We start from the raw sequence: 14,365 nt of genomic DNA on the forward strand, positions 1-14,365 counted from the left end.
CTCCCCCCTCCCCTCTTCTCACTCCTCCCGCCTCTTCAAACTGAATAACCCTAATCTTCTAGAATGAACACGAAATTATAAAGAATTTGGAGTCCTCGCTGGCCCCAATCTCCTCCCGCTCTTGTTCTGACTCTGCTCTGAAACATCTTAATGAAACATGGCAGTCCTGGCACCCACTACAAACATGTTTTCTCCAGCAGTGCTCCAGGTGCGCCAATTGTCTGTGGAGAAAATCCAAACTGGAAGAAGATTTCATCCATTATAAGTTTACGCTTAATCCCTTCATGACCAATGACGTACTGGTGAGCCAGCGGTGATCCCTGAATCCTTGAACAGCAGACATGTGGGCTAATAGACGCAGGTGGATCTGTGATCCACCCATGCCTGCTTGCCACTTAAATCACATTTTGACAGAGCGATTTAAATGAGACCCCGTGACATGATCATGGGGAGCCGATGGTTGGCATGGTAGCTTGAGGTCATGTGATGACCCCTGACGCTACCATGAAGTAGTTCCTGTAAAAGTCGACAGAGCGCTGGCACTCACAGGAACATTTGATCAACAGAAATGAAAAAGCGATCAAACTGCTGATCTATAAAGTCCCCTAGGGAAACTAGTAAAGCAAATTAAAAAATGTAGAAAAAAAAGGTATTAAAAATGTGAAAAAATAAAAAAGTTCAAATCACCCCCATTTGCCCCATTATTGAAAATAAGTTAAAAAAAATATACACATACATTTGGTATCGCTGTGTTCAGCAATGCTCGATCTATCAAAATATTAGATCAATTAATCTGATTGGTACATGGCATGGCGAGAAAAAAATTACAAACGTCAAAGCTATGTTTTTTGGTCGGCGCAAAATTTTTCAAAATGAAAAAACAGTTGATCAAAACATAGCATCCACACCAAAATGGTATAATTTAAAAACGTCAGCTCAAGACGCAAAAAATGAGCTGTCACTGAGCCCCAGATCCTGAAAAATGAGAACGCTACGGGTCTCAGAATAACTTACTGTTGTTCTTACTCATTCTCATCTGGACTATAGCAATTCTCCACTAATCAGTCTCCTTTTTACTAAACTCTCCCCTCCAATTCATCCAGAATGCAGCAGCCAGGATCATATTCCTTGCCAACCGCTACACCGATGCCTCTACCCTGTGCCAGTCATTATACTGGTTGCTCTTCCGCTACAGAGTACAATATAAACTCCTCACGCTCAGCCACCAATCCCTCCACCATTTGGCACCGCCCTACATTTTTTCTTTCATTTCCTGTACCCATATCCTCCATTCCTCTAATGACCTAAGACTAATATCCTCAATAATCCATGCTTCCTATTCCTGTCTCCAAGACTTGTGTCAAGCTGCACCAATTCTCTGGAACACACTACCCAAGACAATTAAAATAATCTCCAATACCCACAGTTGTATGTGCCCTAAAAACTCATTTCTTTAGACTGGCCTATTACATCACCTCACTAATCTAAATCTTCCAGTTGCCCTTACAAAGTTTTCTTCCAAATCTCGTCCCTTGTATCATCTGTTTACACCATTCATGCACTTAATAGAACTCTGTATCTGTACTTGTACACACTCTGGCTGGGGACCTATTTATGCGTGATTATGTGAATAGCCTATTTATTATATTGATAGCTGGACCATACAATAAAAGCACTTTTTACCTTTTCTGCATAGTCCTGCAGCTCTCATAGTTCACCACAAACTAAAACTGGTGCACTCATCCGTCTGACATTTCCAAAAATTGGCCCAACTCTTACGGTTTGTAACTTGCCAACTGCTTTTTTCAAGTACAGTTTGTCTGAACAGCATTTTGCCAGCACTATTGATGTTGGAACGTTCTTTCCCTCACTTCCCAGCATGCATTGCTCTTTTCATTGTCCAATAGCTTACCTGCCCATAACTAAAATCCTGCTTCTCTGTGCCAGTATGCAATTTAAGAGAAGGAGTAGATATAGTCCTGCACCCCACCTTCTGATATCCATCTGTGTTTGACGGCTCAATATCCTGCACATTGCCTGTTGTCAGATGTAATTCAAGTTACACATGGGAGACAACGGTCTCTTAAAGGGAATCTGTCAGCAGGGTTTAGCTATGTAATCTGAGAGCACCATAGTGTAGGAGCAGAGGCCCTGATTACAGTGATGTATCATTTACTAGGCTCTTGCTTTTTTTTCAATACAATCTGTGTTTTATCAGCAGGAGATTATCAATAAAAGACAAGCTGCACTCTGGCAACTAAAAAAAATGTCTGAGCATAATGTAAGTGTTATAATAAAAAAATTTGAATATTTTTACATGGTTTTTATTCCTTCTTTCTACAGTTTTAAAAATCATACTGATTGCAGCCTGTTCAGCAGTAGCTGTAGTTTTGGCCGTAATCGCAACAGTTTGCTGCATCAAAAAGAAGTAAGTATGTCTATTGTATGTATATATTCAGGGTCGGACTGGGGTGTCTGGGGCCTACCAGGGAAAATAACTCTAGGGGCCCACCACCCTCTCTAGGGGCCCACCACCCTACAGCTACATGCAAATATCTATTAGCTGCTATGCCCGTTATAGTGGAGCGCTGACTGTAAAGCACAGGCGGCTCCTGCACATCTCCTGTGCACACACAATAACTGATGTATAATTACAGTAGTTTGCAGTAATGCGATCTTTGGTGACAAGTTATCACCGATCCACAGGTTTGGTAGGTGATAACTTATTGATCGGTGGAACCAGACCAGTGGAAACCGCACCAATCAAAGAATGAGGAATTTTTATCCCTGACAGGGCACTTATATGCCCATTATACAATGCAGCGGCAGGTGGGATGTGTGACCGCAGCTCCTTTCATCCTCTGTGGGGTGGGATGTGTGACCGCAGCTTTATCCATCCTCTCTGGAGCAGTCAGATAATAACAAGCGCAGCGCTCACAGCCACTGAGGGAATGAATGGATCAGGGGTCGAGTCGGACATGAGCTCCAGTGTAATGGGGTATAGAAGCTGCGCATTTTGCAGATCAGTGCAGGTCCCAGCAATCAGACCCCAACAGATGAATAAGTTATCACATACTTACGCCACGTTCACACTTTCAGTATTTGGTCAGTATCTTACATCAGTATTTGTAGCCAAAATCAGGAGTGGGTGAAAAATGCAGAAGCTGTGCCCGTCTTTCTATTATACTTTTCCTCTCATTTTACTGATTTGACAATTCCTCGTTTTGGCTTCAAATACTGAGGTAAAAAAACTCACCGAATACTGTGTGCATGTGGCCTTAGTAAAGGAGATTACTTGTTTTCGCTGGAGAACCTCTAAGTACATATTTGTTGCATTGTAATAATCATAGGACAGTGAGGGGTTAAACATTCAAAGATTTAAACTATTGGAAATAAAGACTCTTCCCAATATTGATAGAGAGAAAAAGTGACCCCCAGACAGAACGCAATCCACTATACCAAGACCACCACATAGAAGGGGGAAATACCGCCACACCATGACCAGATAACATATTACCAATACATAGTGATCAAACACAACCACAAGACAGTAATACCGCCACACCATAATTAGACCACATAGTAACCAAATATTACCACATACAAGGGAGAAATACCATGACTCTATGACCAGACTACCAAATAATACTACATACAAGAGACAAATACCACCAAATGATGAAAAGACCACATATTACTACTACACAATGACTAATATTAAATGATCATGAATAAAAACCACAATACTAATAACATTAATATTACCATCAGTGCCATTATACACAGGAGCTCTGTATATAGTGTCAGTGTACAGGTAATACAGTGATCACAGATGACTTTATAAACAGGAGATCTGTGTATAGGTAACGGGCCCCGCCCATCCCTGTACCGTGTAGCAATGGTCCCCCTATCCATGTGCAGTGTAGAAATGGTCCCCCCCCATCCTTGTGCAATGTATGAATGGGCCCCCCATCCTTTAGTAAAATCCTCATTCCTGTCCCCTTCCTGACCCCTATTACGCTGTTGTTCACACACACACACATGTTAGGCTAAGTTCACACACTGCGTTTTTTTGACGCTGCATTTTTGTGCGTTTTTTGAGGCAAAAAACGTAAAAAAAGCTGCAAAGAACACATGCGTTTTTGCTCATTGCATTTTTTTTATCAGTGAACAATGCCATTAAAGATTGTTGGAAGAAAAAGAAAAAAGGTCTGATGTCATTTCCTTTTTCAATATGTTCATCATTCTCCACTAGTGTATGCAGGAGAACAGACAGCTGCAAAACTACAAGGCTCAGCATGCTCCATCCAGGACTGTATGCTGGAGGGAGAGGCAGGGGGAGCAGAACTACAAGGCTCAGCATGCTCCATTCACTAGTGTATGCAGGAGAGCAGACAGCAGCTGCAGAACTACAAGTCTCCGCATGCTGCATCCAGGACTGTATGCAGGAGTTTTTTGCCCCCCCCCCAAAAAATTATGGGGGCTTCGCCATGTTTTTGTATGCTAGCCAGGTACAGCAGGCAGCTATGGGATGCCACCAACCCCCAGCTGCCTATTTGCACCCGGCTGGGAACCAAAAATAAAGGGAAGCCCTTTTTGTTTTTTAATTATTTCATGAATTTCATGAAATAATTAAAAAAAAAAAAATGACTTGGGCTTCACCCAATTTTTGTGTCCAGCCAGGTACAACTAGGCAGCTGGGAATTGGAATCCACAGCGCAGGGTTCCCAAGCTTTCTGTGCACCCCCGCTGTGAATTGCAGTCCGCAGCTGCCCCAGAAAATGGCGCTTTCATAGAAGCGCCATCTTCTGGCACTGTATCCAACTCTTCCAGCTGCCCTGGTGATGGGTGGCTCACTGGGTAATAATGGGGTTAGGGCTAGCTGTATATTATCAGCTGGCCCTAAGCCCGAAATTCATGGTGTCACGCCAATATTAGACATGGCCACCATGAATTTCTAGTAAAGATAAAAAAAAAAAAAACACAACACACAGAAAAATATTTTTATTAGAAATAAAACACAACACAATTAGTGACTCCATCTTTATTGAAATAAAGAACCCCCCTCCGCAGTAATCCTGGGTCAAGGGTCCCGCGCCGTCCAATCCAGATCCAATATAATCTGATCGGTTTGCTGGAAGACAAAGCGATCAGATGCTGTGTCAGGTTCAAGGGGCTGAAGCACATCACACAGCAGCTGATTTGTATAAAAGCCGGTTATACAATCAGTTGATGCATCAGTGCAAAAAAAAAAGAAAAAACCTACACACATCCGATCGCTGCAGGAGCTGCCGGTAATCATCTGAAGTCTCCTGACGGCATCAGCTGATCGTTTAAGCCGGCCTGCATCACCGCGAGACTTACGATCAGCTGATGCGTCAGGAGACTTCATCAGCTGATTACCGGCAGGTCCTGCAGGCATCGGATTGCCCGGGAGCACACAGCTGGAGCTGTGTCCTGCAGTCTGGGAAGCAGCTGGAGGCAGCGCGGGAACGAGGAGAACAGGTGAGAAGATATACATTTTTTTTCTTCGGCTTCTGAGCGCTTACCTGCGGCCCTGCGCGTCCTCTCCTCTGCTGTTCCGGCGGCAGTGTGATGGCGGCCGCTGTGTCGGTGCGGGGCTGAGCAGCTCCTCCTCTTCAGTCCTGTCACCGACCGCACTGTTCACATGTACGCGCGTCTGAAAGATGCGCGTACATTTGAATAGCAGCGCGGTCTCCAGAACAGGTCTGGGACTTCCGCAGTGCAGGACGTACGGTGAAATCACATGACTGTGATGTCACCGCAGGTCCTTCGCTGCAGCCGCACAGACTGCAGCGATAACACGGAACTTGTGCTATCGCTGCAGTTTGTGATGGAAAGGCTGGGGGCCCTCAGAGCGTGGGAGCTGGGGCCCATCAGAGCGTGGGGGCCCTGTCCACTCTGCCCGCACATAACGCCGGCCACGAAAAACCGGCGGCACCACGGCGCTATACACTGCCCCGCACTATGTAAAGCACAGGGGCCCACTGAGGGTCCGGGGCCTACCGGGGGATTCCCCGGTACCCCAGCGGGCCAGACCGAGCCTGCATATATTGTATACTTCCAGATGGTGAGAATGAATAATTTACCACAATCAAAATATTCCAGACTCTACATGTTTGTCAGTGTAATTCTATGACATCTTAAATAGTGTGAGGTGTTTGTAATGTTGGATGATTTCTCTTAGGTTATGTGCACATATTGAGTATTTGGTGAGTTCTTTTATCTCAGTATTTTTAGCCAAAACCAGGAGTTGGTGATAAATACAGAAGTGGTGACGTGTTTGTATTATTCTTTTCCGCTGATTGATCCCCTCCTGATTTTGTCATACAAATACGGAGGTAAAAAACAACTGACCAAATACTCAACATGTGAATGTGGCCTAAAGGTTCTGTGATTAGAATGGGAGCACCACATATAATTTAATTGAGTTTTGTTTTGGTAAATCTCCTTTTGTCTTCAGGTTATATATAGCTTTGCAACCTAAGGCTATGTGCGCACGATGCGGTCTGTCCCTGCAGAAATTTCTGCAGCCATTTGAACAGCACACGTGTGCTTCAAATCGCTGCAGAAACAAAAGGCGATTTCATGCGCTTTGCATGTAGCCCCTCCCAGCCCCTGCCATAGACAGAGCAGGGACTTCATGCAGAGCGCACGAAAGAAGTGGCATGTCACTTCTTAGAACGTGCGCTTCGGGCAGCAGCCGAAGCGCTGCGCTCTAAGACGCCACGTGCGCACATCTCCTGCACAATCTCCTTAGATTGTGCAGGGGACGCAGGACGCATGCAGTTACATTGTGGTGCAGATCGCAGCGTAACTGCATGCAATTACGCAACGTGCGCACATAGCCTTAAAGATGAATAGTGAGCAATGACTGTTGATAGTCATTCTCCACGTCAGTACATATCCAAATCTTACCACCAAAGGAGGACCCTTTGGGATATGTGCACACTGAGTCTTTTTGTTAAGTTATTGGACCAGAAACTGAACAGAAACTCCCAGGTTTTTCAGCAGGATCTCTAATTGAGCAGTTCGGGTCTTCACCCATATGCAGCCAGCCATAAACAGAGTCTCTGGGATAGAGTGGACCGGGTTTTTCAATTTATTTTTTTTTTAATTTTTATTTACAGTGGAACCCCTGTTTACGAGTCACTTGGTGTGCGAGTATTTGGCTATACGAGCAAAGCTTGCTGTAAATGTGTAACTCAGTTTACGAGCAAGCTTTGCTGTACAAGTAAATACTCACCGCGCACACTTCCAGTTCCGTACCTTCACCGTGCTCTGACCTGCTCTTCCACTCCGCACAAACACACACACATTATGCTCACCTTACCTTCCATTCCCTCACCGGCCTCCTGGTTCTTGTAGTTCGCTGGTACAGGATGTGTATCGGGTAACCATTATGACGATGGAGGAAATTCCGCTGTCAGCCGCTTCTCAATTCAGAGGCAAGCAGCTTATGCCTTTTGACGTCAGCGCGCTGGCAGCGGAAGCTCCGGCATCAGTCGCAATGGTTACCGTATACACATCCTGTATCGGCGGACTACAAGAACCAGGAGGCCGTCGAGGGAACGGAAGGTAAGGTGAGCATAATGTGTGTGTTTGTGCATGTGTGGAATGGCACAATAGGGGACCAGTATGGGACATTGAACAAGTTGTGGAACGAATTGTCTGAGCTTGCATTATTTCCTATGGAAAATTTTGCTTTGCTAGACAAATTACTTGGTTTACAAGCACACTCCCAGAACGGATTGTTCTCGTACACCAAGGTTCCACTGTATTTATTTTATTTGGGAGGGGGGCACACTATATTTGATCAAGTTGCTGCTACTCCAGGGTATACCTGAGCAGAGCAATGTTTATACGAGTAGTTGTCATACGTAAGGCACCCCATCTCCAAATGCGAACTGTTTTATTTTCCTTTTTGTAAAGTCTGTTCAGTACGAACACAGATTCGCTACCCTCTATATGTGATGTTTTCCTGTCTTCTGGTAAGTTGTTTTATTTTATTTTTTTATTTTAACAAAAGATTGTGGCATTTATACAACATAATTTACATGCTGGTGATTTATTTATTTTTTTTTTTTTTTAAAAAAAACAAAACACCGCTTTAGTTGCCAACATTCTTCTAAAATCTCCTCCACATTGTCTGCACTGTGAATTGCTCCAGTTTGCAAAGCAGACAATTCTCTGCAAATTCTTAGCATCAGAGTTCAACCTTAGTAGTAGTTGGCCAACTCAAACTGTAAAGTGCACAGACCCTGAACATTGACTTCTCAGGGAAGTCTGTGTTGCTGGTTGGATTTGGCCACTTAGATTAAAAAAGGTGCAAAATGGGGATTAAAGCAGGACAATCATTCTTAAGGGTGCTTTACACGCTGCGACATCACTAGCGATTGCTAGCGATGTCAAGCGCGATAGCACCCACCCCCGTCGTTCGTGCGACATTTGGTGCTTGCTACCGTAGCGAACATTATCGCTACGGCAGCGTCACACGTACATACCTTGTAATAGACGTCGCTGTGACCGCCAAACAATCCCTCCCTGAAGGGGGAGGTGCGTGCGGCGTCACTAAGTGGCCGGCCAATAGAAGCGGAGGGGCGGAGATGAGCGGGATGTAACATGCCGCCCACCTCCTTCCTTCCTCATTGCCGGTGAACTCAGGTAAGGAGATGTTTGTCGTTCCTGCGGTGTCACACATAGCGATGTGTGGTGCTGCAGGAACGACGAACAACATCGTACCTGTGGCAGCAACAATATTAAGCAAAGGAGCGACGTGCCAATGATCACTGTTTCTGAACGATTTTTCGATCGTTGATCGTCGCTCCTTGGTGTCACACTCTGCGATGTCGCTACCGGCGCCGGATGTGCGTCACTAACGATGTGACCCTGACGATATATCGGTAGCGATGTCGCAGCGTGTAAAGCACCCTTTAGAGTTTACACCCGGCTGTCTCACTGCTTCTGGATCCACTCATTAAATCTCATGCATTTTCACTGCATCCAATGACCACTCACTCTGAAAGCGTCTGTGATTGGCCGCAGTCAGGCTGGTGGCGTCTTTGATTTGTTGCCCTCACAGTAGCTGTCTGGGTCCCGGAGTAGAGTGTAAAAATCAATACATAATTGGAAAAAATAGTGAAGTCAGATGAAGTCTTTGAAATCAATGCCAGGTTACCAGATTAGGCGATTTGTGCATGTTGAGTATTTGGTTGCATATATTTCTGCACCAGGTCTGCATCTCCTGGCAGAAAAACGCACCGTAACTGCATGCAACCAAATACTCAATATGTGCACATTTAATTTGATGATTTCGTATTGAGTTCAGTGACTTCACCTGAGGTGATGTCCCTGAGTTCACTTCACGTCAATTCACCTGAGGTCACAGCTGGGATACCGTGGGAACCCTAGCTGTGACCAAAGGTGAACTCACTGACGTCACCACTCACAAATGCAGCTCAGTCAGTGTGTCCCTGATGCCACAGTGCTCGTTACTTATACTTTGCCCGCTTGCGAGTCCATTGTTCACATTTTCTAATGTGACTGCACATTGCAACCTCAGATTTATCAGAGCTGGGATAGTCATGGGACCTCGTGTGGATTACATCGGACCTGAAGGGGTGTTTTGGGGTTAATAAATGAAAATATTCAGAGAAGCAGCCAGAATGAAATAAAAGCTAAAACTTGCCACTTTTGACCAGATGACTGGTCCTTTTTAATAGCTGTTTTTTGTTTTCTTATTGTATTTACATATAGCTTAATTTAGATTAGAATATATATTAAAATGCCATAATTCATGAAAAACAAGGTGTTTTGGCTTTTTTTTTTTTTTTTTTATTTATTCATGATCTTATTTTTTTTACTTGAAGGAAAAAGCAAATTGACTCTCCTGTGGGTATATACAACTCCAAGGTGAACACAGAGGCACCTCGACGCCAAGCCATTTTCAAGAAGGGAAGAAAGACGAACGAGTCCCATATCTATGCAGTCATTGATGATACGATGGTCTATGGCCACCTATTACAAGAAACCAATGGAACAGACCCAGAGGTTGATGTGTATCGGCCTTTTGAGGGCCCCATGGGAGATGCTCCACCAGTTCCTCCCATAACTTTTCCTAACGGGAGCATGAGAGAAGAAATAAAGGATGGAAGTATTAAAGAAAATGTAAAGGATGAAAATATCACTGGAGATATAATAGATGAACCAATTGGTCTTTCAATGAAAGATAATGAAATTTACGTATTTTCTCAATCAATTTCAAGGCAGCCAGTGGAAAATGAGGATACCAGTTTACCCTACATGGATGATTCAAGAAGTGGATCTACATCCATTTAATGTCCAAAAAAGACAAATGTTATTTATTTTATATCGTTTGACTCAGACATGCGTACATTATATCCAGTGAGGGCCCTGTAGCAGAGAAATGACTCCTATATGCTGCACCGTGCTACAGTCATTACAGAACGGTCCACTAAGTAATGTGAATAATATACAAATCCGCAGCTATAATTCACCATTTACAGTGGGTAAAATCCGGAAGAAGCAAGATATTGTATATTTGTTTTTAATATATGGAAATGGTGAAATATTTTAAGGGACTATGTCTTTTAGTGAAGCCCCATTTAATGTAATAGGGCTGAGGTGCACTACCAGACACAGCCATTGAACAGACGTTGCACAATTTTTTTTTTTAAGAGAGAAGCCATGTTTTACTAATCCCACTTTAATACAGTATCAAAAAATGGTTTTATCATAATTTTCATATCATAAGGTACCATATGGCACTAACCACATCTTCAAGTAGACTCCTCTGTTTTTCAGCTTAAGATGGAAAAAAAATTACTTTGAATTTTTTATCTGCTATAGTGACCTAAATCAAGCTTGTTGAGGTGTGACATGTTTACACGAACATGTACATTTTCTGCCTAAACACTGGAAGTAATACATTTTCCAATAGGCTTACATCTACTCTTATGCTCCGTTCCTCCACTTCTTCTCCAGTTTACGGCCCAGTTTATTGAGAAGTCGCACATACATAAGTCATGTGAGCATGGTGGCTTGTCACTATGGGCAAATGTAATTCACCTAACGTCTCATATTGTTGGTTCTCATTTATGTGTTTGTTTTTGTTTTTTTTTGTTTTTTTTTATTTTTTTTTATTTTTTTTTTAATTCTTGTTTAAGTATAAAGTTTAATGCAACTTTTTAAATAGTGTTCATTAAAAATTTCCTACCAATTTGTTGCTGCAGAGTCTGTGTAAGTCTTTCACCTAGCTAAGTGGGCTGCAAAATCTGACACATCTGTCAGTTTTGCTACAGGCTTTGACATCTGTCTCTGTATGGGTGTGGCGTTAGTCACGGGTGAGGGGCTTCTCCTTCGGTGGCCCTCGCCCCGGCCACCTCCACTGAGCAAGGGGGAAGAGACTGGTCTTGGGGATCCTGGATGGGTGTGTGCAAGCCATACCTATGATGTAGGCCATTGTGCAGACCAGGATTCCTCCCCTGGAAAGTCATCGACACAGACTCGGGATAGTTTTTCAACAGTGTTTGACAATAAGTTTCTCACCACTTCCAACACATCGATGTTGCGGTCACAATACATGAACACATTCTGCACATCATAATTGACTTTAAGCCAAACTTTCACGTGAGACTGATCCATCACTTCTGGTACTACTGTTGCTGTTTGTCCATCCACCTCTTGACTGCCTATCATCACAGTCCCACTTCTCTAGAGTTCGGGCTTGGTACTCATGACTTCGGAATGGAGGTGACCTATACCTGTCCCCGACTGGAGGCCTTTCAACGTGCTCTGTTCTCGGTTTGACCCTGAGGGTCAGGTCTCGATTGCCTCAAACACCCACTTTCTTGAGCCTAAGGTATCTGTTGGGCTGGCACACTTCTACTCGCTACACTAGCTTTATGACTATTTTCTACTTGCTAAACACAGATGAAGGCAGGCTGTATCCTGCAAGTGGCTTCCCTCTTACATCTGCTCTCCCTCTTTTCTTGCAGTGCTTGACACAGTGGAATGAAGAGCGAGTGTGTTCTACATGACAAATCAGAGAGGGGGAAAAGCATCCATATTGTTTGGTAAATAAGCACATACAAGTTCTAGATAGGTAGGCAAGCACATGATCCTTCATAAGCTGTAGAAATGGAAATTACACCAAGACTGAAGCTTTGCTCATACAAGAGGTCTGGTCAGGGAGCAGCATCCCGTACATACAACTCACATCCAACATGTATTACTGGGAGGGACACTCCCAAGAGAAAAGTCTAAAACTAGGATCAGATCGTAAACTACATATCAGGAGGACATCTAAAAATACAGTATATGAAGGAAAGGAAATTGCCATTTATTGCAACTTTTTAAACTAAAGGTAACCACTAAAATAATGTTTCCATGTTAAGGGTATTTATAACATTTAAAAGCGGACCTTTCACTAATTGCATATTAATAAAGAGTCATTAATCTTTATTAAATCTATACTTAGTAGAATTTTTTTTTATGTCTTGGAGAAATCCAGTGCTGAAGATTTAGTCACCAGAGCAGGGGGTGTACCCTACTCTTCCACCTCTCTGGCCACCCATTTTTGTCTTGTATACAAGAATTGAAAAAATCCAGCGGAACGCAGGCTTATGTAAAATTTAACTTACGTCTTTATTTTTCCATTTTAAAATATCCACATCGATCTGTCATGGTGGTAATATATCTGGTTTTAAATTCAGAGCTATAGAAAAAATTCAACAAATGGCCAGGGGGGGAGATTTCCAACGTAAAGTCCTGAACAGAGAATCCTTTTGGATATTTAAATTAAATACACGTATTCCACATGGTTTGAATATAAGACAGGACATGATTGTCCAATACAATTGATTTATTCATGTATATATTTTTTTAGTATAGTTTCTTTCATAAAATGATCATGTATTGTTTTTAATGTTTATATGTTCACAAATTATAGCATTGGAGTCCCCATTTCTGCGCAGGTTTATACCTCATGTGTGATAATCAAGCTAATCAAGCTCAAACTGCATGATGGGGATTCTAAAGTAGCTATATAGAGGTATCAGAACCTTCTCAGTGCATCCATGAATAAGACTTTATGACCTTGTTTGGTGTCGAAACATGTTGGATGAAATAATTTTCTAAATGCCTTGCTTGTGGATCCCACCTGCGATGTGGATATTTTAAAATGGAAAAATAAAGACGTAAGTTAAATTTTACATAAGCCTGCGTTCCGCTGGATTTTTTCAATTCTTGTATGCATTGGAACCATTGCTCTGGACTTTCCGTGCAGGAACAGGTGTGTAGGTTCTTTGGTCTGCATTTAAAGGAGTGCTGGAAGCATATATCTTCTTCTATTTTTGTCTTGTGACCTGCCTCTCCTGCCCGAGTGTTTGTGCAGGCACAGTCATTGCCCCAGGGTCATCTCAAAGAGACTATTGCACAGATCAGTAGTCTGGCAGTCGCACCATCAACAGAAGCTAAGAAAAAAGAGAAAAATTCAGCTCACCGAGTTGATGCTATCCGCTGTCTGTCAAGACCAGCGCACGGAGGGTTAGGCTGCCAGATAAACGATCAGGAAAGAGGAAAGTCCAGCGCAGTCCAATGTATCCAGTTAAAAATCACATTTATTTAGTAAATCCATAAAAATAGAAAAATACATAGTGGTCTGCAGGATATTACAGGGATATTGTACAGACCCCACAGAACTACGCGTTTCGACGTTCAGTCTTAATCATGTTCTGGGGAGGAAAAGATGTCGATTTCCTATAAGGTGTAACACACACCCTCCTTGATTACATGCACATGCTATTGTTAAAGAAGCCTTCCCAAAGAAGTACCACATTCAGTAAGTGCATGCACTGCGGTTTTCCAAAGAAAAAAGGAAGAGAAAGAAACTAGAAATAAAATAGAGAGAGAAAAGGGAGAAATGGAAGAACAAAAGATGAAGGGGAGGATGTAAATAGAAAAAAAGGAAGAAAAAAGAAAAAAAAAAAAAAGAAAGAAAAAAAAGGGGTGAGAGAAGTGGAAATTTAGATGAGGGAATAGTGAGTTTGAAACACGATTGTCATTAAAATATAACATATATAGTTATATGATTATAGAACCGACTGATGCATGATTAAATAAATCAAACATCATACAAAAAATCACATCCTTGTGGATACCTTGTATACTATGTTAATAATCCATATTAAATGTATCAGCAAGTTCGATCCCAATCTGAATGCAGTATATTAAATAAGAAAAAGAGAGAGAATTTTTTCTTTTTCTGTTATTGTTATAAATACAGTTGACGATCATACAATGGGCACCTATTGTAGAGTACAAT

General features: G+C 42.6%; 1 protein-coding gene across 2 annotated transcripts in view; it reads left to right on the forward strand.

Moving 5' to 3' along the window:
• CDCP1 (CUB domain containing protein 1) overlaps window positions 1-11,253 on the forward strand; it is a 117,262-nt gene extending 106,009 nt beyond the window's left edge. For both annotated transcript variants that reach the window (XM_075316615.1, XM_075316616.1), the window contains 2 exons: window positions 2,344-2,428; window positions 9,891-11,253. In XM_075316615.1, coding sequence (XP_075172730.1) covers window positions 2,344-2,428; window positions 9,891-10,359 — 554 coding nt within the window. In that variant the 3' untranslated portion in view covers window positions 10,360-11,253. The remainder of the gene's footprint in view (window positions 1-2,343; window positions 2,429-9,890) is intronic.
• The last annotated feature ends 3,112 nt before the right edge of the window (window positions 11,254-14,365 follow it).

This window comes from Anomaloglossus baeobatrachus, chromosome 6 (genome assembly GCF_048569485.1).
Source record: "Anomaloglossus baeobatrachus isolate aAnoBae1 chromosome 6, aAnoBae1.hap1, whole genome shotgun sequence".
Taxonomy (NCBI): Eukaryota; Metazoa; Chordata; class Amphibia; order Anura; family Aromobatidae; genus Anomaloglossus; species Anomaloglossus baeobatrachus.